The 25,093-nt window shown below is 45.5% G+C and overlaps 1 protein-coding gene across 1 annotated transcript in view; it reads right to left on the bottom strand.

Annotated features, from left to right (window-relative positions):
- The window catches only part of FAT3 (FAT atypical cadherin 3), a gene marked incomplete at both ends in the record, with an annotated part of 451,188 nt that overhangs the window by 15,871 nt on the left and 410,224 nt on the right, over positions 1–25,093 (bottom strand). The window contains 4 exons of the mRNA XM_083362083.1: positions 1,426–1,539; positions 5,697–6,349; positions 7,342–7,495; positions 16,993–17,461. Coding sequence (XP_083218209.1) covers positions 1,426–1,539; positions 5,697–6,349; positions 7,342–7,495; positions 16,993–17,461 — 1,390 coding nt within the window. The remainder of the gene's footprint in view (positions 1–1,425; positions 1,540–5,696; positions 6,350–7,341; positions 7,496–16,992; positions 17,462–25,093) is intronic.

Raw genomic sequence — 25,093 nt, 5'->3', positions numbered from 1 at the left:
TCTGGCATCTGAGGAACAATATGCCACAAGCACTTGCCTTTCTCTTAAGAACTAAGAAAAAGTAACTCTTTTGGCATTGAAGGCAAAAGGAGAAGGGGACGGCAAAGGAAGAGATGGTCAAGTAGTGTCACTGACACAATGAACGTGAATTTGGGCAAACTCTAGGACAGAGGTCCCCAACCTTTTTTGGGCAACAGGGACTGGTTACGTGGAGAGACGTTTTTCCACAGACCGGAGGGGTGTGTGGTTTCGTGTGCTGCCTGCATCCCGCAAATGGGGCTTTGCTTGTTTGTGTGGCCTGGTTGCTGGCAAGCTGCGGCCCGGTACTGGTCCACAGACCGGGGGATTGGGGATCCCTGCTCTAGGAAGAAGTGGAGTCCGGGGAGGAGGCAGGCGTGCTCTGGTCCATGGGTTCATGAAGTGTTGGACATGATTTAGCGATTGAACAACTTTTTTGGCAGCACAGAATCAAATTTTTCTAACAAAAAATGACCGGGACGGAATTCCTGACTCCCACAGATGGGGCTTTGTTTGTGCGGACCGTTTGTTGGCATGCCACAGCCTGGTAGTGGTCCACGGACCAGGGGTTGGGGACCCCTGCTATACAGTATCAAGCTGTGTTTGGGAAAGGAAATATCACATCATTGTCTGTATCATAGCAATGGCATAATTTATTCTCTCTTCAATGATCTCGTATCACTTTGAAGACTAGAAACATCAATGTAGGCCTTGCTACAGAGTTTCAGACCTTTTTCCTTGAAATTTTATCTGCAATTTCTCACGCATTACCCCGTTATGTGGGAGTATTCTTTGTATACATTAAGCTTAGTACGAAGCTGGTTACAGGTAATCCTTGACTTACAACAGTTCATTTAGTGAACCGTTTAAAGTTACGACGACATTGAAAAAAGTGACTTATGTCGGTTTTCACACTTATGACCCCAGGATCTCGTGATCAAAATTCAGACGCTTGGCAACTGGTTCTTATTTATGGCCATTGCTGTGTCCCAAGGTCATGTGATCCCCTTTTGCGACCTTCTGACAAGCAAAGTCAATGGGGGATGCCGGATTCATTTAACAACCAGGTTACTAACTTATCAACTGCAGTGATTCACTTAAAAACTGGGGCAAGAAAGATGGTAAAATGGGACAAAACTCACTTAACTGTCTTGCTTAGCAACAAAAATTTTGGGCTCAGTAGCGTCGGAAGTTGAGGATTACCTGTAACAAGTTAATAGTGGATTTCCTTGTTCTCCCCATCTGTAGAGATTGTGTAGTATCAATATTATATAGCAATCACACCATGCAATTGAACATTTCACTCAGTAGTGACTTACTAGAATCCTAGTACCCAAGACCTTTGTGATGATAACATAAAAATGATTTCAAGCAGGAAGAGGATGAAAATTAGTTCTATATTCTTACCGTTATCATCACCAGAATCTGACTGGTAGGAGCTGAGAGACTGAACTTCTGAATTGCTGCCTTTATTGCTTCCAGACAAACAGGTCACCTCTTCCATATCATCAAGTCCTTTGCCTACACATGTGGAAAACAAGAGAGAACAGGTTGTGTGGATATACAGACCTGGGTTTCAGAGCACATCACATCCAAAGAGACTTCTTGCTTCAGAAATGGCTCATCATTACAGGTAGTTGTCAACTTACGACCGGTTGCTTAGCAACTGTTCAAAATAACAACAGATTCCCCCCAAAACTACTTACAACCCGAATACGCCCTCCCCATCACGAGACTGCATTTTGGACACTCAGCAATGTGCCCAGATTATGGCTGTTTGCAGCATCCCACTGTCCTGTGCTGTATTTTTTTTCCAGAAATGCTGGCGTTGGCTTCCAGGTTTCTGTCAAAAATAAAATGCCTGACTTCCAGCAAACAACGGATTTACTTAACTGTTGTGATTCAGTGTCAGCCTGTGCTCCCAGCAGCTGAGTCTGAGGAATCTGAGGAGGAGGAGGAGGAGGAGGAGGAGGAGGGGTTTAGAGAGCCTTCAGTGTCAGAGGGAGGCTCTGATGCACTGCAGGACTCTCAGCCTGGCCCCTCCAGTCATGTTCCTCATAAGGCTCAGCTGTGTGAGGAGGAGGTGTCAGACTCAGAGGAGTCACAGTTGAATCTGTTCAGAGGCGCTAGAAGCAGAAGGCAATCCAGCAGAGCAGATCTATGAGGCAACTCGGTGAAAGGAGGAGAAGGCATTGAGAAGCCACGCCTTGGGACAGAAAATAAAAGGGAAAGGTGTGGGCGGGGCCATGCTGAATCAGGAATTCTGGGAGTTGAAGTCCATGAGTCATAAATGAGCCAAGGTTGCCTACCCCTGTAAACTAAGATGGAAGTCTTAGCTTTAAATGTGGGTCCCAGTAACTGGAAAAAAAATCCTGCCAACTTCCTATAAGAGACAAGCAGGCTATGTTTTATTTCTCCAATTTCTTAGAGGCAGCTTTTCCATTATGGTGTCTTCCCAATGTCTTGAGACTTTAGATCCCAGAATGCCAGTTGGAGAAATCTGAAGGTTGACTTATATATCAGATGGTTCCAAATTCGTGCATGCAACATCTATTTATTTACATTGCTGTAACGGTAAGGTGAGAATATGCTATTTGGGACAAAAATGATATAGCAGAATAACGGAAGGGACGTTGGAGGTCTTCTAGTCCAACCCCCTTGCTCAGGCAGGAAACCCTATGTATCATTTCAGAGAAATGGTTGTCCAATCTCTTTTTAAAAACTTCCAGTGTTGGAGCCTTCACAACTTCTGGAGGCAGATTAACTGTTCTAACTGTCAGATTGCTACTCTCCTTGATTAACTTCCATCCATGGCTTCTTGCCCTGCCTTCGGGTGCTTTGGAGAGTAGGTTGACTCCCTCTGCTTTGAGGCAACCTCTCAAAATATTCCAAATTGCTAATTTTATCATGGAGAATTGTGTAATTAAGATACAATACAAATTAATTACTGAATACTGAATTAATAACATTGTGCATATGTTCAGGTGGCTGTATCTCAGGGCTGTCATATGATTAAAGATTATTCTGTTAATCCGTAGTTGAGAGTTTGCTGATTAAGTGACTCATTTACAGCGGAAGTCAATATTGTTGGTATGCCACAGAAGTACTAGGATTATTCTGGATATGTGCCACTTTATTATATGTATGTTCTAGCTGGTAGGATACAGTCAACAGTCCGATAAACAGCTTCTGGATAGAGATCCTAGCTTGAACAGAATAATTAAAAGGAGCATGGTGGTTAGGATGCTGGGTTGACAACAGTGATGTCACTTTCAACATGGAAAAAGTAGTAGTAATAGAATAATGTGAGCATGCTTGGAGAAAAACTCGGACTTAGTTATCCTAGGGGCACATTGGTCAAACTGTGTCAAAACCAACCGGTACTATCTTTAATTGAGTTTACTAACCCAATCTAGAAGATGGTAGAGGATAAGAAGGCCTGGAGGAACGTTATCCATGGGGTTGCGATGGGTCGGACACCACTTTGCAACTAACAACAACCCAATCTACACCTTCACTTATCACAACAATTGTGCCCATTCCTGCAGTAAGAGACCTTGTTCAAAGTGACTCTTGCCTTAACAAGTTTCCTTTTGGATTACTGTAATCCTCATTGGAGGAGAGTATTTATACTTCAGGGTTAATCCTTGGTGCTCTCTGAGCTTGTTTTTCCTTTTTCTTTTCTTGCAGACATTTCGATACCCAAGTAGGTAACGTCATCAGTGCTAGGTGATGATTCTAGCACTGATAATGACATTATCAGTTGGGAAATGAAACATCTGCAAGAAAACAACCAAGCTTGGGGAGCAACAAGGACCCCCTCAGTACTGTAACCATGCTATACATAGCACTGTCTTTGAAAAGTTTTGGGAAGCTGCAGCTGGTTCAGAATACAGGAAAGTAGATGCTTTTGTTATTTTCTGCTATACCCATAGAAAGCTACTGTTCCACAAGCAGCACCAACCCTCAGTAGACCTCCTAGTGTAATTCAAGGAGCTGGACATCTATTGTTGTGGCCCCGACCCCCGTGCCTGTCCTAACCAAGGAAGAGGACTCTGAGGATGATGGGGAGGAACTGGCAAGGCCTCCCTCGCCGGGGCCCTCCTCTCTAGCAAGGCCTCCGTCTCCATCTGAAGGCCGAGAGGAGCAGCCGGGGAGTAGCCAGGCTGGGAGGGAGCTCGAACAGCTGCAGCAAATACAGTCTAGTAAAGATGACTCATGGCTAGACCCTCGAGAAAGATGCAGGGCCAAGCGTTTGCAGCAACGTAGGTTGGGTAGGAGGGCCAGGGAGTAGCTGAGTCATTGAGCCACACCCCATAAGGTATAAAAGGGGGAGTGGCTGCTCTCAGAACTTTGTGACAAACAATTTAATTCACCACAGCTTCTGGTCACGTCTGTCGGATTTCTCTACCTGTGTGAACCCTGGTCTGGATTTTGTGCCTACGCTTCTTCATCTCTGCTTTTCGGTTTGTTTGTCTGGACTTTCTTGGAATTTCTTGTTGGCAGTTATCTCATGTCAGCGAACGTTTGAAATAACTAGCCTATTTTGGCTGACTGTGGGTAGCTTGCTGCCAAGACTTTATCGAACAGCAATTATATTGTGGTATAAAGACTTAACCCTTTTGTTTTGTACCTGCTTGTCTGTTTGTTTGTACCTTGAGGGAGGGGGAACAGAACATCTACACAGTTTTGGACCATCTGTTGATGCAGCTTCGGATTGCATTGGCTTTTTTGGCAGCTGCAGCACACTGCTGGCTCATATTTAAGTGACCGTCCACTAGGACTCCAAGACCTCTCTCACTATTGTGCCAGGTTCCACCAATTCTATACCTCTATATTTGGTTTTTCTTGCCTAAGTGTAAAAACCTTCCTTTTCTCACCAGGGAATTTCATTTTGTTAGAGAGGGCCCGGTGTTCAGGTCTGTTGAGATCCTTCTGGATCTTGAGCCTCTCTTCTTGGATGTTGGCTATCCTTGCTAGCTTGGCGTCATCACAGTTTGATGCATTCCCTGCTCTTCTTCTCCTATGCTTTAAAAGGTAAAGGTAAAGGTTCCCCTGCACATGCGTGCTAGTCATTTCCGACTCTAGGGGCCGGTGCTCATCTCTGTTTCAAAGCCGAAGAGCCAGCGCTTGTCCGAAGACGTCTCTGTGGTCATGTGGCCGGCATGACTAGACGCCAAAGGCGCACGGAACGCTGTTACCTTCCCACCGGAGTGGTCCCTATTTTTCTACTTGCCTTTTTACGTGCTTTCGAACTGCTAGGTTGGCAGAAGCTGGGATGAATAACAGGCACTCACTCTGTTATGCGGCACTCGGGATTCGACCCGCCAAACTGCCGACCTTCTGATCGACAAGCTCAGCGTCCTAACCCACTGAGCCACCGCGTCCATCTCCTATGCTTTATACCATGTGAAATAATGCCCATATGTTCAGAGCAGCTCTGGCTGTCGGATTTTAAGCAGGGATATTTCCAAGCTTACTTGAAGATGCTAAGAACTGAGCCTCGGATCTTATCTAATCTACGGTCGCTCGTACTTATTTATAAGCAGGTCAGTTAGAACCCTTGAACCAGCCATTAAACAAGGTTGCTATAAGGTCAAACTCAGCAATGAGGAAAGAAATGTGATTTTTTTAAAAAAAAAATAATAAAATCAGAAAGCTAAAGGGACGTTACTCACTTTCATTGCCATTTTCCCAGGTCTTCCTGATGGAGTCACAATCAGAACGGCACGGAGATACCGTTGGCAGGTTGGGAGCTACACTGCATACTACAACACCCCTCCTTGCGGTCAGGATCCGGGGAGATTCAGGATGGAAGGTTGTCATCTCTTGATGTTCCATCCCATGTCCATCAACTATCTTGTCCAAATTGTTCCTGGATTCACTCTGGAAGCAAGGGGTGTAGGCCATTGGCCTCACTGGGACCTGAGGAGGTCCCACCTCTTGATAGATATTGCGGCTGTCCCCTCCGGTCCTCATATGCTTGAACTGAATGCCGTTGCTTTTGTGGAGCAGAGCAGCAGTAGCTGGATCTTGGACTAAAGTAATGTTGTTCCGAGAATAATTTTTCCGGAAAACTTTCTTGCGGAAGACGATGAAGAGGACCACCAAGAAAAAGATGATGAAAAGAACAACAGCAATGCCTATCAATTCTTCTTTGCCCACGTAAGAGTGGCCAGCTTGGATATTAGGAACAATGACGGGTCTTAGGCCACAATGCTGGCCCACGTATCCAGGAGTGCAGTTACATAGAAAGGAGCCAAACACATTGACGCACGAGCCCCCATTCTCGCATTCCTCTCTTTCACATTCATTAATGTCTTCATCACATCTACAAGAAAGAAAATAAAAGTGGGTGAGAGATTCTAGCAGTTACATGTCTTTGCCTTTGACAGACATGTCAAACACAAGGCCCGGGGGCCGGATGCGGCCCGCGAAGTGGTTTCATGTGGCCCGCGAAGCCATCCTGGAAACAGTGAGGGAACGGCCCCCACTGCCTTGGCCCTGGCCCAGAGACCCTCCTCCTGCCAGAGACCCTCAGTTCTGTCCCACTCCTGCCCAGGCCCCCATAGGCACCCTTGATGAGAATGATGTAGAGCTGGCCACGCCCACCCAGTAGGCCATATGCACTCTAGCCACGCCCACCCAGTAGGCCACACCCACCCGCCCCCCTGAGGGCAACCGCAATGCTGATGCGGCCCTCAATGAAATTGAGTTTGACATCCCTGCTTTACAATAACAATAACAACAATAATAGTAGCAGCAGCAGCAACAGCAGCAGCAGCAGCAGCAGTAGTAGTAGTAGTAGTAAGGGACCTTGGAGGTCTTCTAGTCCAACCCTCTGCTCAGGCAGGAAACCCTATACCGGGGTAGGCAACCTTGGCTCTTTTATGACTCGTGGACTTCAACTCCCAGAATTCCTGAGCCAGCATGGCTCAGCTTGGAAACTCCCTTTCCCCTCAGCATGGCTAGCTCAGGAATTCTGGGAGTTGAAGTCCACGAGACATAAAAGAGCCAAGGTTGCCTACCCCTGCCCTATACCATTTCAGACAAATGGCTGTGCAGTTTCTTCTTAAAAACATCCAGCATTCACAGCTTCTGGAGGCAGGTTGTTCCACTGATTGTCTAAGAGTACAGCATCTCACTAAAAGCTATAATTCAGCAATTAAATGTAAAAAGTGACTGCCCCTATACACAAGCTTTGTACCATCAGTGGAATTAGCTCTCCAAAATTATGTTACTTGCTACGTCATGCTGTAAACTAGTGATGCCAAGTCCAAAACTTTTGAGGAGCCCTGCACCCTAAGTGTGGACTTTACTTACGTCACTCCAGTTAATCCACTCTTGCAGGTGCAAATGAAGGCACTGCCGATGGGGTCACAAGATCCTCCATTGTGGCAAGGATTGGGAAAGCAGGCGGTGATCTCCGATTCACAGTTTCGCCCAGTGAACTGAGAAAGGCAACTACACTGGTAACCTTGGTCAGGTGGAAGGAGAGAAACAGAAGGGCAGGTATAAATTTAAGCGAGAAACGAAACTGCAATTCTCCAAATAGTGCTATGTCACACTGGGAAAGTTAGCAGAAATAAAAGTGGTATTTTATCACCCTCTGGTGGTCAATTCAGAGATATCCCTCAATCAGAAACCTTACACCAGGTGCAAAGCCATGCGCAGATTGTGCAGCATGCATTCCTTTTGTTGGTTTATCGAAAAGTCTGAAGGCTATTACAATTTGGCGAAGAAGGAAGTCAAAGCTGTAACAACAGAGGAGTTTACAGTGCAGTTTAGATTCATTGCCATATATATATATATATATATATATATATATATATATATATATATATATATATATATATATATATATATATATATATGTTTTCTGAGGTTTTCGCGGGTGCCTGTATGTGGATCCTTGGTTTTTCGGGTTTTTCCCCGCGTAGAACTAAAGGTGTGGGCGCAACGTTTCGACGGAGTCCCATCCGTCATCATCAGGCTTTAGCTTCCTTCTTCTGGGAGAAGCATGTGGCTGTTAGTTCCTCTTTTTTAAACTGCCAGAGGGGGTGTGTTCTGTGGAGGTGTGCTCTGATTGGGTAGGGGACCAAGTGTGTTCTGATTGGGTGGGAGTGTGTTTTGAATGGTGGGTGTGTTCTGATTGGGTGGGGGGGTGTTCTGAGTGGATGGGCTGGTCTCAGCTGCCAGCTCCAGAACTGAGCTGGTGAGTTGTGCTGCTTTTGTTCGGCTTCGTGTTTGTGGTGGTGCCATGTTTTTATAGTGGGTGTCAGTTTGCTTATTGTGTGGTTTGGAGGGGTTTAAAGTGGCTGATGTTGCAGCTGTAGTTAGGTTTCTGTTTTGTGGTTGTGTGTCTTTATCGTTGTGGGTTCGGATTTGCTTTTTGAATGGTTGTGTGGTGGTGATGTCATGTGATGTTATCATGAGTTTGGGTCTGGTATCATTCTTGGTGGTTGGGCCTCGTCTGTCAATCAAGGCGGGTTTCCAAATGGCTGGTAGACGAGAGGTATCATCTCGTTTATTCATGCTGTGGGGGCGTTTTTCTATCTCAATGGCTTCTCTGATTATTCTGTTGTTAAAATGTTCAATTTTGGCGATAGTTTTGGTTTTTTTAAAATCAATTTCATGTCCCGGAAGAATCAATTTCAATTTCATGTCAACAGAAGAATAAGTGCACGCATTGAAGAGCACAAAAACTCACTCAGAAAGGGAGAACAAACTTCATCCCTGGTCCAACACTTTGAAGCCACGGGACATGAAATTGATTTTAAAAAAACCAAAACTATCGCCAAAATTGAACATTTTAACAACAGAATAATCAGAGAAGCCATTGAGATAGAAAAACGCCCCCACAGCATGAATAAACGAGATGATACCTCTCGTCTACCAGCCATTTGGAAACCCGCCTTGATTGACAGACGAGGCCCAACCACCAAGAATGATACCAGACCCAAACTCATGATAACATCACATGACATCACCACCACACAACCATTCAAAAAGCAAATCCGAACCCACAACGATAAAGACACACAACCACAAAACAGAAACCTAACTACAGCTGCAACATCAGCCACTTTAAACCCCTCCAAACCACACAATAAGCAAACTGACACCCACTATAAAAACATGGCACCACCACAAACACGAAGCCGAACAAAAGCAGCACAACTCACCAGCTCAGTTCTGGAGCTGGCAGCTGAGACCAGCCCATCCACTCAGAACACCCCCCCCACCCAATCAGAACACACCCACCATTCAAAACACACTCCCACCCAATCAGAACACACTTGGTCCCCTACCCAATCAGAGCACACCTCCACAGAACACACCCCCTCTGGCAGTTTAAAAAAGAGGAACTAACAGCCACATGCTTCTCCCAGAAGAAGGAAGCTAAAGCCTGATGATGACGGATGGGACTCCGTCGAAACGTTGCGCCCACACCTTTAGTTCTACGCGGGGAAAAACCCGAAAAACCAAGGATCCATATATATATATATATATATATATATATATATATATATATATATATATATATATATATATATATATATATATATATATATATATATATATATATATGAATCAAGACCTTCCAATTAGCTAAGTTATTTCTACACAGTCTACAGTGTAAGAGGCATAGTGCACCTGGTGATTTATCAAGCCACTCTTATGTGACTGGATGCCTACATTCGAAAGTGTCCTGTAGGTTGCAAGGAATAATAATAATAATAATAATAATAATAATAATAATAATAATAATAATAATTATTTATTGAACTTATATACCGCCCTTCTCCCGTAGGAGAATAGGGGCTGCAAAGATTTTCAAAAGTTTTGGAGAAGTCTTACATCTTGATAACAAGATAAATAGAGGCAAAAGCAGGGCCCTTTAAATTTGAACGCACATCCCATTCAATGCTGGCCTAAATTTCACAGGCAGAGAAAATGATGAAGGAAGCAGATTTGACGATCATCTGCAACTGTGGCCCAACAGCAGCTTCAGTGCCACCCATCATTTTCACTGTTACAAGTAGTCCTTGACTTACGACTGGGATCAGGACCTCTGACCCTAAGTGATGTGGTTGTTAAGTGAGCCTCGCTTAATTTTACATTTTTTTTTGCTCTGGTTGTTAAGTGAATCTTGTGGTCATTCAGCAAATCTGGCTTCCTCCAGATTTGCTTATTGGAAGTCTCCGGGAAAGTCATAAATGGCGATCCGGTGACCCAGGACGCTGCAACCGTTGTACATACATGCTAAGTGCCTGAATTTTGATCATGTGACCATGGGAAAATGCTGTGAAAGTCGCAAGTCTGAGGACTGGACATAGGTCACTTTTTCAGTGCTGTACTAAACAGTCTTATGCATGCTTGTTGAAAAAGTAATAACCTAAGAATTACAGGTAGTCGTTGACTCACAACAGCTCATTTAGTGACCACTCAAAGTTACAATAGCACTGGAAAAAGGGACTTGTGACCATTTTTCCCACAATTACGACCTTTGCAGCATCCTCATGATCATGTGATCAAAATTCAGACGCTTGGCAACTGACTCATATTTATGACGGTTGCAGTGTCCCGGGGTCACGTGATCCCCTTTTGCGACCTTCTGACAAGCAAAGTCAATGGGGGAAGCCAGATTCACTTAACAGCCGTGTTACTAACTGAACAACTGCAGTGATTCACTTAACAACGGTGGCAAGAAAGGTCGTAAAATGGAGCGGCACTCACTTAACAAATGTCTCCCTTAGCAAGATAAACTTTGGGCTCGATTGTGGTCGTAGGTCGAGGGTTGTCTGTATTTAGTGATGCACATTTTGAGGGAAAACTAGGTTTGAAAAATGTGTGTTGAAAGGCAACATTTTTCACATGGATTTTAGTTGGAAACAGACTCTTGGGCCCATAGTTAGCTTTGTGCCTTGTCCAAAGCAAACTTTAGTGGTTGATCTAGTCAGCAAGGAAAGTGTGAAAAAAAAATCTCTTCTAACCATGGCCCCTTCTTTTAGCTAACATGTTGATCTATGACCTGATAGAATAGAGGGCCTTATGCTGAACTAAGTTTAATTATTATATACGCTTTTTATATATACGGCAGATTGCTCGGGCTAATAAATTATTTTGCTTGGGAGCCAGGAAGGAAAGGAGAGCACGTTTCCTACTGGTGCGGCAGTTGATTGTCTTATAGGCCGGCTGATATATAGTTAAGGGCTGCTGCTTTAGAATTATGGCACCATTACAATCCTTTATTTACATAGACTGCTGAGAGCGTGAAATAAAAGCCCAAGGAAATAGATTTCCTAACAAGAGACAACGGAGAGAAACATGAGGACGACAAGAGAGAGGAGAGTATGAGTAAGGAAGCTGAGCTACCCCCTCAAGGCACAAGCTTTCCGATCGCAGCAGTAACGCAGGCTTTGGAGAACATAAAACACAGCAGCAGAACACGTCTGAATGTGAGCTGCTTGTCTCTCTCTTTCCTAATAAAACGGACCCTCCAGATGGAAGCTGCTTGTCTCTGCTTCTTCCTAATAAAATGGACCCTTCATTTGAAGACGTTCTTCCCTTCCGGCAGCCGATGTAAATGCGAGGCATTCAATCCGCCAAGGGACAGAAGTAGAAAGAGAATTTGTATTAAAGTGATTCGGTAGAAAGGTTTAAATTTGAACATCAGGCTATTTTCTGAGCATTCCTATAAATGGAGCCCACCGAGGTCAATTGCAAGATGGGTCAGTTTTCCCCCCACCCACCCACCCTTTACTTTGTTTATTTATGGGAGGAGGGGAGAGACACTTGATCTAATTTATAATATGCCGAGTGAAAGTTAGGCATTGGTTTTGTCTTTATTGCTCAGAAACATAAATCAATGCATTTAGCTATTTTCCTAAAAGCTTCCACATCTTTTGAATGATGACCCCGCTTTCCTTGCAAGATCAGAGGCACTCAGCTTCCCAGACTTCATCTTTTGCAAATGGAGAACTTTTTACACGTACGACTTTGCATTAACGCATCTCCTGATGTTTCATATTGAAATGTGCTAATGCTTCAGTGTTCAGATCTCTGGACGCTACCATTATCCTTGAGTTCATTTCCTGTAAGATTGAAGTAATCTAGGAGATGGCCAGCATTAATATGAAGGCTGGAAAATTATTAAAAGGGCAGGGCTGGGCTGGTGCAGGATGGCCAAAGATACTGTGTTTGTACAAGTCGTCCTCAACTTACAACAGCTCACTCAGTGACTCTTCGAAGTGACAACGGCTCTGGAAAAAGTGACTTGTGACCATTTTTCAGACAATCGTTGCCACATCCCCATGGTCATGCGATCAAAATTCAAACGCTAGGCAACTGACTCATATTTATGACGACGGCAGTATGCTGGGGTCATGTGATCCCCTTTGGCTGACTCCAAAGTCAATGGGGAAGTCAGATTCACTTAACAGCCATGTTACTAACAACCGCAAGTGACTCACTGAACAACTGTGGCAAGAAAGGTCGTAAAATGGGGCAAAACTGACTTAACAACTGTCTTGCTTATCAAAAGAAATTTGGGGCTCAATTGTGGTCGTAAGTTGAGGAGTGCCTGTACTAAGAAAAATGGTAGAATGGGTCATAATATGTTCGTTGGTATGATATGCATGCACGCAAGTACACACGTATTAGATTATCTACATCAGGGGCCCCAAACCCCTGGTCCGTGGGCCAGTACTGGTCCGTGGCATGCCAGCAACTGGTCCACACAAACAAGCAAAGTCCCATCTGTGGGATGCAGGCAGCACACAAAACCACGCCCCCTCTGATCCATGGAAAAACCTCTCTCCAAGTAACTGGTCCCTGGTGCCCAAAAGGTTGGGGACCTCTGACCTATATGGAGAGCTTGCCAATAACACAGAAAAAACATTTTCCACTGAGAATTCATTTCTAACAGGTGGGATTAATCACAAAGAAATTTATGCATTAGAATACTATTTCATTTTTTTTCCTCAAGGAGAAGGTTGTTTCAGTAGGACCAAATGCAAAATTATTGGCATGAGCTTCAAATACAAGTAGAGGCAGACCCTTTTAGTAAAGACACACTCACAACATTGGGTCTGTGCTTCTATATTCCATGTTGTATATGTGATAGGGAGGGACACGGTGGCTCAGTGGGTTAGGACGCTGAGCTTGTCGATCAGAAGGTCGGCAGTTTGGCGGGTCGAATCCCGAGTGCTGCGTAACAGAGCGAGCGCCTGTTACTCGTCACAGCTTCTGCCGACCTAGCAGTTGGAAAGCACGTAAAAAATGCAAGTAGAAAAATAGGGACCACTACGGTGGGAAGGTAACAGCATTCCGTGCGCCTTTGGCGTCTAGTCATGCTGACCACATGACCACGGAGACGTCCTCGGACAAGCGCTGGCTCTTCGGCTTTGAAACAGAGATGAGCACCGGCCCCTAGAGTCGGAAACGACTAGCACGCATGTGCGGGGGAACCTTTACTTTTACCTTTATATGTGATAGGGAAGTGGTACAAATCTACATCAATTCCAGTGCTAAGGGTGGCATGTAGTAAATAAGGAATAGGCTATAATGTGTACCCTACGAGGAGTGGATGGCTCTAAAATCTGTCCTGGTATGAATCAAATCCCTCCTAAAAGCTCATGAAAAGGGGATAAGGGACTTTCAAAAATCATAAAACCATAGAACGAAAAAGGGCTACTCAAAATCTTGCCTAGTACAATGAAGCACCTCCTGAAATATGTCCATCTAGATCAGGGGTGGCGAACCTATGGCATGCGTGCCACAGGCGGCACTCAGAGCCCTCTTTGTGGGCACGTGTGCCATGCCCCAGAGATGGCAGCCGTCCCTCTTCAACCAGCCATTCGAGGTCCCATGTGGCCAGGTGCGTCCTGGCACGGCTGGTTTCCCTCCCCCATCCCATCCCTCCTGACCTCGCATGCTGTTCTTTTCCCAGGCACGACCCACTGCATCGCCTTCTCAGCTGTCGGCCAGCCGTCCAGCTACAGAGCTGTGCCGGTCGAGGAATCAGCAGGCTGTGGCTGCTGATGGACACCATCAGCCCCCATATGCTTGCTGGCCTCTGTGTGTGTGGGGGGGGCAATGGTGTCAGGCAGCAGCTACTGCTGCCTTGCCTTGCTCTGCAACAATGGCACCCCTGCCCTGCCTCGCCTTGCCTCACCCCGCAGAACAAGCCTCCTGCCCGCTGCCCCTCCCACCAGAGACCTCCTGGATCTCCCCCAACTCTGCCCGACCCCCACAGGCGTCCCTCATCATGAGCAGCATTGAGGTGACCACACCCACCTTGGCCACACCCACCCAGTCTGCCATGACCACCACAGCCACACCCACTCAGTAGGCCACGCCCACACGGCACCCAGCAATAAATAAGTGGGTTTTGGGTGGCAGTTTGGGCACTCGATCTCTAAAAGGTTCGCCATCACTGCTCCAGATCAAGGGTGTCAAACTGCCGGCCCCCAGGCCGGATGCGTCGTGCTGAAACTGCACCCACCCCAGCTCCGGCAATGGGGAAAAAGTTGCGATACATCGCGACACGTCACGTGACGTTGTGAGTTTGACACCCTGCTCTAGATGTTTATCTCTACTTGAACGTATCCAATGAAGAGCTCAATCACCAAACTGGATAATTGGTGTTTCTGTTAAACCACTCTCTTGGATTCAATGAGCATTCGTTTTGCTGTAATCCCCTATTCTGTATCCTGCCTCTAAGACGATAAGTTAATTTTTTGATATTCTTCTACATTTGTTCACTGTCAAGGGTTTCCAACCTTGTCAACCTTAAAGACTTGTGGACTTCAACTCCCAGAATTCCTCAGCCAGCATGTGAAATTCTGGAAGTTGAGGCCCATAGGTCTTAAACTTGCCAAGTTTGGAAACCTTGTTCTAGGTGATATCCTTTTAGGTATTTGAGGGAGGGTTAGGGATCACACCGGGAAATCAAGTCTGTAGTAGGGGTCTCCAACCCCTGGGTTGAGCAAGCAGCGGGCAAACATGCACAGCTCCATTTGCATGAGTGCTGGAAGCTCCATTTTTGCGAGAGGTGGTCGCTTGTGGTTGCATGGGAAGCTCCATTTACGTGTGCACCTGCTGCTTCTGTAAATGAAGCTGCACACAGGAACACCTGCTGCTTGCACAGAATTATTCCCTCTTCCACCCTCACCCCCTGTGCGGTGGTCCGCAAAGCCAGAAAGGTTGGAGATCCCTGCTCTACAGGACTGATTATATCAGCAGAATCTTAACATAATCTCAGAACATAATCAAAGTCTGATTATGTTATTTTGTTGTTGTTAGCTGCGAAGTCGTGTCCGATCCATTGCGATCCCGTGGACAATGTTCCTCCAGGCCTTCCTGTCCTCTACCATCTTCTGGAGTCCACTTAGGCTCACGCCTACTGCTTCAGTGACTCCGTCCAGCCACCTCATTCTCTGTCGTCCCCTTCTTCTCTTGCCCTCAACCTTTCCCAGCATTAGGCTCTTCTCCAGTGAGTCCTTCCTTCTCATTAGGTGGCCAAAGTATTTGAGTTTTAGCTTCAGGATCTGGCCTTCTAAAAAGCAGTCAGGGTTGATCTCCTCTAGGACTGACCGGTTTGATCACCTTGCAGTCCAAGGGACTCGCAGGAGTCTTCTCCAGCACCACAGTTCAAAGGCCTCAATTCTTTGGCGCTCAGCCTTTTTTATGGTTATGTTATACCTTCTCCTTATACTCCATTTAGTACAAGATGTCTGCCTAAATCCCTTCTGAATGCTATCTGCTTGCTCTGGACTTAAAAACACTTTAGTCTCTTTCCCTTAGGAAACCATTCTTCTGTATTTCCAGCAAGTAAAATTTTATCTTCCTTACTTCCCGCAGTGCCATACTCCCCATTAAAGTTCTCTTCTTCAGACTAAATATTTAATCTCTCTTCATAGCACGTTATTCATAGTGCAGCCAGAGCCACAGCACGGGTTCAGAATAAAGAGGAATTATTACTCAATGCTCACAGAGGAACAGGAGACATTGCAACAGGAAGAGGGTTAGACTTTGGGATAATTGATGTGTTGTCATATCAAACAACAAATCATTATCGCTGTGATCATCATCATTGCCAAAGTTGGATGCATCCACAGCCTGGCACCTTGGACAAGTTAGGAGATCATTGGAATGATTGATGGCAGCGCAGAGCCCCAATCAATCTTCTACAGAAAAAAGTGATTTAGGGACACTCAGACCAATTAAGGGTGCAAGGAATTATTGTGAATTTGGGGGATGCTGCCCAAGACACGATAAGTCAATATGTCTGACCGAAGACAAATGGAATATATTATTCCACCGACGGCTCTGTGAATTAATGCTGCATGGAAAGAAATGTGGGATGTTTCCAATTTCTCTCGGCAGCTGAAAATCAATCGACAAATGGACAGAGGGTTGGCATGAGAAGCTGAAGCCACAATAGCAATAGCACTTAGACTTATATACCACCCCATAGTGCTTTACAGCATTCCCTGGGCAGTTTACAATGTAAGCATGGTTTGCATATTGTCCTCCCTAATCTGGCTCCTCACTTTATCAATCTTGGAAGGATGGAAGGATGAGTCCATAGCAATAGCACTTAGACTTATATACTGTCCTATAGTGCTTTACAGCCTGCTGTAAGCGATTTAGAGTCAGCATGTTGCCCCCAACAATCTGGATCCTCATATCACTGACCTCAGAATAATTGAAGGCTGAACCAACCTTGACCCAGTCAGGATCGAATTCCTGGCAGTGAGCAGTGAGTTAGCTTGCAATATTGCATTGTAGCTACTGCGCCACCATGGGTCTCTCTCGCAACCTCAAGCCAGCCAAGACCGAACTCTAGACCGTGGGCAAAGTTTGCCCGCAGTACCGTACTTTAACCACTGCACCACGAGGGCAAAACCAAGCCACCCCCCCCACACACCCCCTGAACAATCCCGAGAACAAGGTGAGAATATTCACCCCCAGATGGCACACTGATACAGGTTCCTCCATTCTGACAAGGGTTTCGCTCACATGGATCGGGATACAGCACACAGCCAAGCTTCAGTTCGGTTAGTCCCACCACCTCTGCAAAGCTGCTGCGTTTGTTCTGGAGAGGCAACTCGTTGTTATTGAGGATGATGGAATCCAAACAGCCTTGGAAGCCACTCAAGACCTGGGTGGACCTCTTGTCTGTTAAGCTTCGGACATTATCCACCTGTACCTGGGCTCCAAAATAAACGGAGCTATCAGTGCTCAGGGTCTGGAAATAAAGGGGAGCTTTGCGCCTCTCCACGTAGCTGTCATCAAGCGAGAGGCTGGTGAAGTTTCGGTTCAACTCAAGGAAGACGGAATGCCAGCTCCCATCGTTCACCGTCCTGCCTGAAATTCCCAGGATGCCTGGACCAGCCCCACAATCCAACTGGAACCACAGTTTACCGTCCACAATCTGCAAATGGAAAGGGAAAAGTGAGGAAAAGTTGGTTTTTCTGAAACCTTCCATCTTATTTAAAACTCTTTATTTTACCAAGGTGAAGTCACACGCAGGGTCTTGCAAAAACAACGGACAACGTAAGCTTGGCCGCCTGGTTTATTTCCAAGCCAAACCAAAGGGTTGTTGTGTTTTTCAAGCATGAAACGGGAGTGCTGCTTTTCGCATGGTTTTCCGTATTTCCCAGATCATGGATACAGAAGCTGCTCCAGGCCCTGGTATTATGGGAAACATAGCAAACAAATCTTCTGCATGACAATGCCCTACGAAGGTGGTTAGGGTATTAGCAAGGTGTGCTTCCAAAGGCAGTTCTTTTCTTACCTGTGCTAGGAAATATGCCCTTGAGTTGGAGGGGAGAAGATGCCAAGTATTCTCTTCCCTCCCTTAGGGGGAAGACAAGTCTACAAATCAAAACTCAGGAATCCCCCAGGTCTTTGATGGCCTACTAGACAAACTTACATTACGATATAGTTCCTTGATGGCAATGGGAATGCTTCTGAAGGCCATCTCTGGGAGACTAATAGGCCTCCATGTGCAGCTGGATAGCCACATGAGAACAGACAGATGGGCTACGCCAGGGGTAGGCAACCTTGGCTCTTTTATGACTCGTGGACTTCAACTCCCAGAATTCCTGAGCCAGCTGGCTCAGGAATTCTGGGAGTTGAAGTCCACGAGTCATAAAAGAGCCATGGCTGCCTACTTGTGGGCTAGGCTTCTGATCCAGCAAGGCACTGCTTATACAGTATTCTTAAAACAGCCCTATGGCAAAGGGGATTTTGACTTCTGAGGAACTGGTAAACTAGACATCTTCAAACAAGACAACAATACAGCCAGGACTGACAGACCAGCGACAAGCCTGTTGTAAGAGGACCTCTTTGAATAAAGGAGAAGAGATTGACCGCCCGTACTTGAAAAAGCAGCTCCTCACAAGGAAATTGCAGTCAACAGTTTTTCACAGGACTTGACCACCAGGAGATGAAGGAAGCCAACAAGCTTTCAACTGTGGTGGTAAAGTCTTTTTAGGACACTAAGTTTATTAAGGCTCACTTTCTAAACACCTTTGAAATGCAATTACTTTAAACTTGAAAGAGATCTTCAATGCCATGAGGTTGAAAAACCATCTGGTGAGTTAACCTTTGGTCAAGTACAGAAGTAAAATTTAATGACAGCCTAAAGAATTTAAAGAAATTGAAGTAAGTGGAAAAATGCTTAATGAGTTAAATTTCTCATAAATCAAGCACAAGCTTTCCAGAATATCAACTTGTTTAACAGACTACGGTGGGGAACCTAAGATTGTCTGTTAAATATGAAAGCCCATTGAGAAAATGTTATGTCATTTGAAGATGTTATGCAAATGAGACAAATTACATGATTTGCCTGATCATTGTCCAAATGGACATGTGGTTTGCTTTGTATCACCAAGCAAAACTCAATTTTTAGGCAATGAAGTCATTTTGTACACTGCCTGGAAATTTAGTTCACTGCATATGAAGATTTTTGCATTGCGATGAAATAAATTTGAGATTTCACTGAATATTTTTAAAGCACTTAAAAAAAATAGGCACACAAATAGTTTGCCGTGTGACTTCGTTAAAAGAGGGAGTGTTTCTCCTCCTTATGTCCAAAAGAGACAAAAAACAGCTTTGAAGAAGAAACAGAGGGAACAATAAATTGTGGAATACAACGGGAGCAACCGAGATCAGGATTTTAGTACCAATATCACCTTCCCTGTGTGCTTTAGACGGAAAATGTACAGAAAGTCAATTTTGTGCTGGAAGTTTCCTTGAACTGAGTCTTGATGACTGCATAGCGATATTGTTTTCTTGGCAACTACAACAACTTTGTGTTGCATTCTTCTGAAATGTCCTTTCTGCTTCTCAGTCTAATACATAGCCAGAGGGTTTCCTTGTGGCCTCCCAACCAATTACAAACCAGGTATAATCTTTCTAAATCAATCAATGTTGACTGAGTGCTTTATATACATCACTACAGATTTCAGACACTTTTAAATCTACCACAATGAAATGCCAAGGATACACTTACAAATATAAGTTATTTGATAGATTTCCCCCCCAATAATCCTTCCATTTTGAGTGCAAAATAGGATATGCATTTCTGGTTTTTATGCTTAGAAAAACATAAAGAAAAAACTAGTGGTTTTCCCATGCGGATTCCGTTTTACATTTACTTTTCTAGAATTTCTCTAACCCCACTGAAAATTTTATTATTGCAAAGTTAAAATGATTACTGAATACAGTATTTTGTTATTTTGCTACACAATACATAACAGATCTAGAGTTTCTTTGCAATGATGTAATACAACACCAGGTGGAGTCTGTCCTAAAATCAGCAGAAGAAGTTGATTATTAACGATTGCTGAACAAAAATAGGTTATTTCACCAAATTGGATTTGTTTTTCTAATTTCCATACTGACCCCATTATTCCTTCGTACATTCCTAACTCTCGAGTGGTGATGTGTACACACAATGCATTTTCAAAATAGGGATTCTTGTTGTGAAAGCCTGCGCTTGATTTATTGATTTATGAGAAGGTATTTTTCTCCAGCTTGAATTTGAAACTGAGCTGGAGAACAATTTTACATTTGGCAATGCTGGCTTCTTTGGAGACAGACACAAAATGCCAGGTAGTGAAGTGGCAACAGAACTGGATCAGTGGACCACCTGTTCCAGTCCATTCTCAGCCATACAGCTTCATGGACTATTATATGCACCACCATGAGCTCTTAAAGCAGACATGTCAAACTCAAGGCCCGTTGGCCAGATCTGGCCCGTGATGTGTTTAGATCTGGCCCGTGGGGCTGGACTGGAGATGATGAGGGATAGGCACCCACCACCTTGTCCCACTCCAGCCTGGCGCTCCCCCTGGGCACATGGACAGAAGGCGGTGAGCATGCAGGGGATGGTGGCAGTGGCGTAGCGTGGGGGGTGCAGGGGGGGCCGGCCGCACCGGCCGCAACATCTGGGGGGGCGCGCTCGCACTCGCAGCTCTCTGCCCCTGCCTGGCTCACTCACTCTCTCTCACTGCAGTGCTGGCTGTGCGAATCTGATCCGAGCTGCCGGGTGCCGCCCACTGTGGAGGGGGGTGCCAGGCGTGCGGTGCGGTGCGGAGAGAGAGCGAGGGACTATCTGGGGGAGGGACAGTGCAGCGGCCGGGTGCTTGCCCCGGGTGCTGACAACCCACGCTACGCCACTGGATGGTGGTGCCCGGCAGCAGCTGAAGATCGTTGGCCCCTCGGTTGCTCATTGGCCGGCAGTGATAGCTAGCCAGATGTGAGCCAAGGGCATCCAATAAGCCGTGCTCGGCCCCGCCCCGCCCTGCACTTACACAGCTTGCGAGGCCAGAGAGGAAGCCACCATTGCAGCCTGCCAGATGAAACAGCCACCTAGGAGTGGCGCCCGCAATCCTCACACACACACACACACACACACACCGCCGTCCCGCCCCCACCATGAGCAACCTGGTCAAGGAGAGCGAGCACAGCAGCAACAGCCTCAAGGAGGAGGTAAACGTGGCCGGGCACCCCCTTGGGGAAGCGGGGCTGGGCTGCACCTAGCTGGCTACACCCAGCCAGCCATACCTACCTAGTCATAGCAACCTGGCTGTGACTACCTGGCTACGCCTACCCAGCCACGCCCATCTGGCCCTTTGAGGGCAACCATAATGCTGATGCGGCCCTCAATGAAATTGAATCGGACACCCCTTGTCTTAAAGAAAAGCAGTTACAGAAATGACAAGACAATAAACAAATAATCTGGAAATTTTATCTGACTGGGAATTGTACTGACTGTCTTCAAACGCTCCTGTTCTGGGTATTATGGTCAGGAAATCCAGAGCATGTTGGGATTACAAGGAAACAAAATCTCCTTCCTTCTTTCCTCCCTTCCCTTCCCTTCCTTTCCCTTCCCTTCCCTTCCCTAGCCACTGACTGTTAAAAGGCTGGTGAATAAGATCCATCTTTTCAGATGTTCTAAAGGAAGAGAACAGCCGTGTCCCTGGAGGGGTGTGCTTCCAAAATGTCGAGATGTCAGTCATGACTGGGTGACTGAAGCTCTGTCCCCTCTTTTATCTGCATCGCATTTGCATTTACCTGCATATAAAAAAGGGCAAAGGCTGTTGACTCTGTGGCTGAGCAGACTATCTTGACTTTTTGGAGCCTCTCCTGCAGAGACTCCTGGCAGAGAGAGAAAGACCGTATGCCAGCTTCTCACAATGGGAGCATCTTTGGAAGCCTGCAGGAGACGGTCTCTCAAATAGTCAGGAATGAAATCATTTAGAATTCTAAAGGTTAAACAAACACTTTGAAGTGCAGAAAACAGCTGGGAACCATTGTAAGGTTTTCAACAGAAGCATCTGAAAATCCTTCTATTTTGCATTGGCCAAATTCCTACATTTTACAGCAATTGCACTGTCCAATGGTCAGACTATTGCAATGTATTTTCTACATGGTGCTTGGAAGCTGCAACTGGTCCAGAATGCAGCTATGCAGACATGATGGCATGCTTTGGTATATCCATTGCACAACTCTGCTCTCCAAGACTGGGCTTAGTTACTGGCATCAACTTCCCATCGTCCTGTGCGCTCCCATAGGGAGGGCCTCCTTAGGGTGCCGCCGGTCACGGAATGCCGGCGGGTGATCCCCAGAGGGAGGGCATTCTCTGTGTGTGCGCCTGCCCTTTGGAATGATTTACCTGTGGAACTCCGGACTGCCCCCGACCTGGCGCTCGTTTCGCCGGGACCTGAAAACCTGGCTTTTCGATCTATCTGGCCTGGACTGAGGGGGTTTTTAGTTTTAAGTTTTAACATTGTTTTATTGTTGGGCTATTATTAATTTAATTCTTTTTAATACTATTTTTATCTTAATTTATATTGTCTTTTAAATATTGCCCTGTAAACCGCCCTGAGTCCTTCGGGAATAGGGCGGTATAGAAAACTAAATAAACAAATAAATAAATAAATATTACGCTTCCAGGTGCAATTCAAGGTATCTGTTATGACCTATAGAGTCCTACGTGGCCTAGGGCAGGGGTAGGCAACCTCGGCTCTTTTATGACTCATGGACTTCAACTCCCAGTATTCCTCAGCTAGCATGCCTGGCTGAAGAATTCTGGGAGTTTTATTTTTATTTTTTTTTATTTTTTAATCCCATTTATATCCCGCCCTTCTCCAAAGACTCAGGGCGGCTTACACTCTAAGCACAAATCAATGTGCTTAGCAATAGCCTTCATTCTATGTATATGCCTGCTTATTAGGGCTTTTGCCCCCCCCCAAGCGGCATTATTACAAAGTCAGCTTATTGCCCCCAACAATCTGGGTCCTCATTTTACCTACCTCAGAAGGATGGAAGGCTGAGTCAACCTTGAGCCTGGTGGGACGCGAACCTGCACTAATTGCAGGCAGCTGGTCTTACTTAAGGAGGCATTAGCCCACTGCTCCACCAAGACTTGTGGAGTTGAAGTCCACAAGTCATAAAAGGGCCAAGTTTGAAGACCCATGACATAGACATTAACAGCATGTATAGATTATGGAAAAGGGACAATCACCCAGCCCCAAAAAGGAATAAAAAGCACCTCTCCATTAGCAATCGGGACCTAGATCAGCATAGATTAACTCCAAGATTAACATAATGCCCCGATCAAAAAACTGTCAAAGATGCCAACAGCAAACAGCCCAAACAAAGAATCTCTAAGACTCCCCCCACCAACATTGACAAGGCAAGCCACTAGAATATAAACTGACAGCAAACCGCACTCCTTACTAGCATTGATGATGTTATCTAGTTTGGATAATGAACCATCTGCAAGAAAAAAAGCAAGCACCAAGGACTCCTCATACTTTGGCTTTGTCTAGTACAGGGGTCGGCAACCTCGGCTCTTTTATGACTCGTGGACTTCAACTCCCAGAATTCCTGAGCCAGCTGGCTCAGGAATTCTGGGAGTTGAAGTCCACGAGTCATAAAAGAGCCGAGGTTGCCGACCCCTGGTCTAGTAGCATCTGCAAAGTCTGTGTCTTTCTTTCTCTCTCTCTCTCTCTCTCTCTCTCTCTCTCTCTCTCTCTCTCTCTCTCTCTCTCTCTCTCTCTGTGTGTGTGTGTGTGCGTGTGTGCGTGCATGCTCTATCCTTGTCCAGAAGGAGTGGGGTCAAACTACAAGTTTATCTGCCATTTTGCCCCAATGAACACTGCTGCTGTCTTTGCTTCTGTGTCGGTTCTCCATGAACCAAGTTCCATATCCCTGGATTTTAGCCTAAGGTCTCAGAGTGTCACGTGCAGTAAACCCGAACCATAAATTAACCCTCCCCGAATCAATGATTCATACAGACGTACACGCACCTACGCACACCTACACAGGCGGTCATTCAATTGGCCAGGAAGGAAGGCAGGAAGGAACTTTTTAATACACAAATTGGTGCCCTTTCTTTCATTGCCTCACCAAATAGGCAGAATGAGATGAATGGCCCTAATAAATCATCTTGGAATATTAGCCTAGCGAAGGTGCTTGGATGTCAACCAGATCTGCGTATCAGCATTAGTAATAAAACCATCCAAGGGTCCTTCAGGGATTTCCCTAGACTTGCAGTCACAGTTCCTGAATGCAAAAGTCTGCCCACCCACCCATCCAGGGGAATATTTAGTTAGGAGGAATACATTTCAGGATGATTTGAGCAAAATGGCAGGTTTATTAAAATATTACTTCCTGCAGCTCCTGGCACGCTGGGATCATTTCCAAGGCTTTTTGCTGTTTCAGCAATGAAACGTTTCAGGCAAAGCTTGATTGGTATAACAAACGACACCCACGCCGTCATCTGAATTGAATTTTACCGAGTGTATGTAAATGTATTTAATATCTGGCCAGACATACTTACACTGTATATACTGACCAATGTATTCATTACAGATAGTCCATGACATACAACAGTTCATTTAGTGACCATGCAAAGTTACGACACTGGAAAAAGGGACTGATGGCTGTTTTTCACACTTAACGACCGTTGCAGCATCCCCCCAGGGTCACGTGATTAAAATTCGGATGCTTGGCAACTGATTCGCATTTTTGATGGCTGCAGTATCCCGAGGTCGTGCGATCACCTTTTGCGACCTTCTGACAAGCAAGGTCAATGGGGAAGCCAGATTCACTTAACAACCATGTTACTGGCTTATCAAGTGCAGTGATTCACTTAACAACTGGGGCAAGAAAGCTCGTCAAATGTTGGGCAAAGTTCACTTCGCAACTCTTTTGCTTAGCAACAGAAATTTTGAGCTCACGTGTGGCTGCAAGTTGAGGACATCCTGTAAACACATTTATTACCTGATCAGAAAGAGAAGGAGGAGGAGGAGGAGGAGGAGGAGGAGAAGAAGAAGAGAGGAGGAGGAGGAGGAGGAAGTAGTAGTAGTGGTAGTGGTGGTGCTAGTAGTTGTGGGGAGAAGGCAAGTAAGCATGTAGGTAGAAATCCATAATCTCATTTTTTTTTAAATAGCAGGCCACGCTCTGCTCTACAATTGAGAAATTCAGTGTAGTGCAATAACTTGATTGTAAAAGTCAATGGAATGGCAACGACCCATGTAATAAGGGG

Source organism: Vipera ursinii (genome assembly GCF_947247035.1).
Source record: "Vipera ursinii genome assembly, chromosome: 4".
NCBI classification, from domain to species: Eukaryota; Metazoa; Chordata; class Lepidosauria; order Squamata; family Viperidae; genus Vipera; species Vipera ursinii.
The sequence above is the reverse complement of the archived record's forward strand: the minus strand, read 5'-3'. Positions and strand labels throughout refer to the sequence as shown.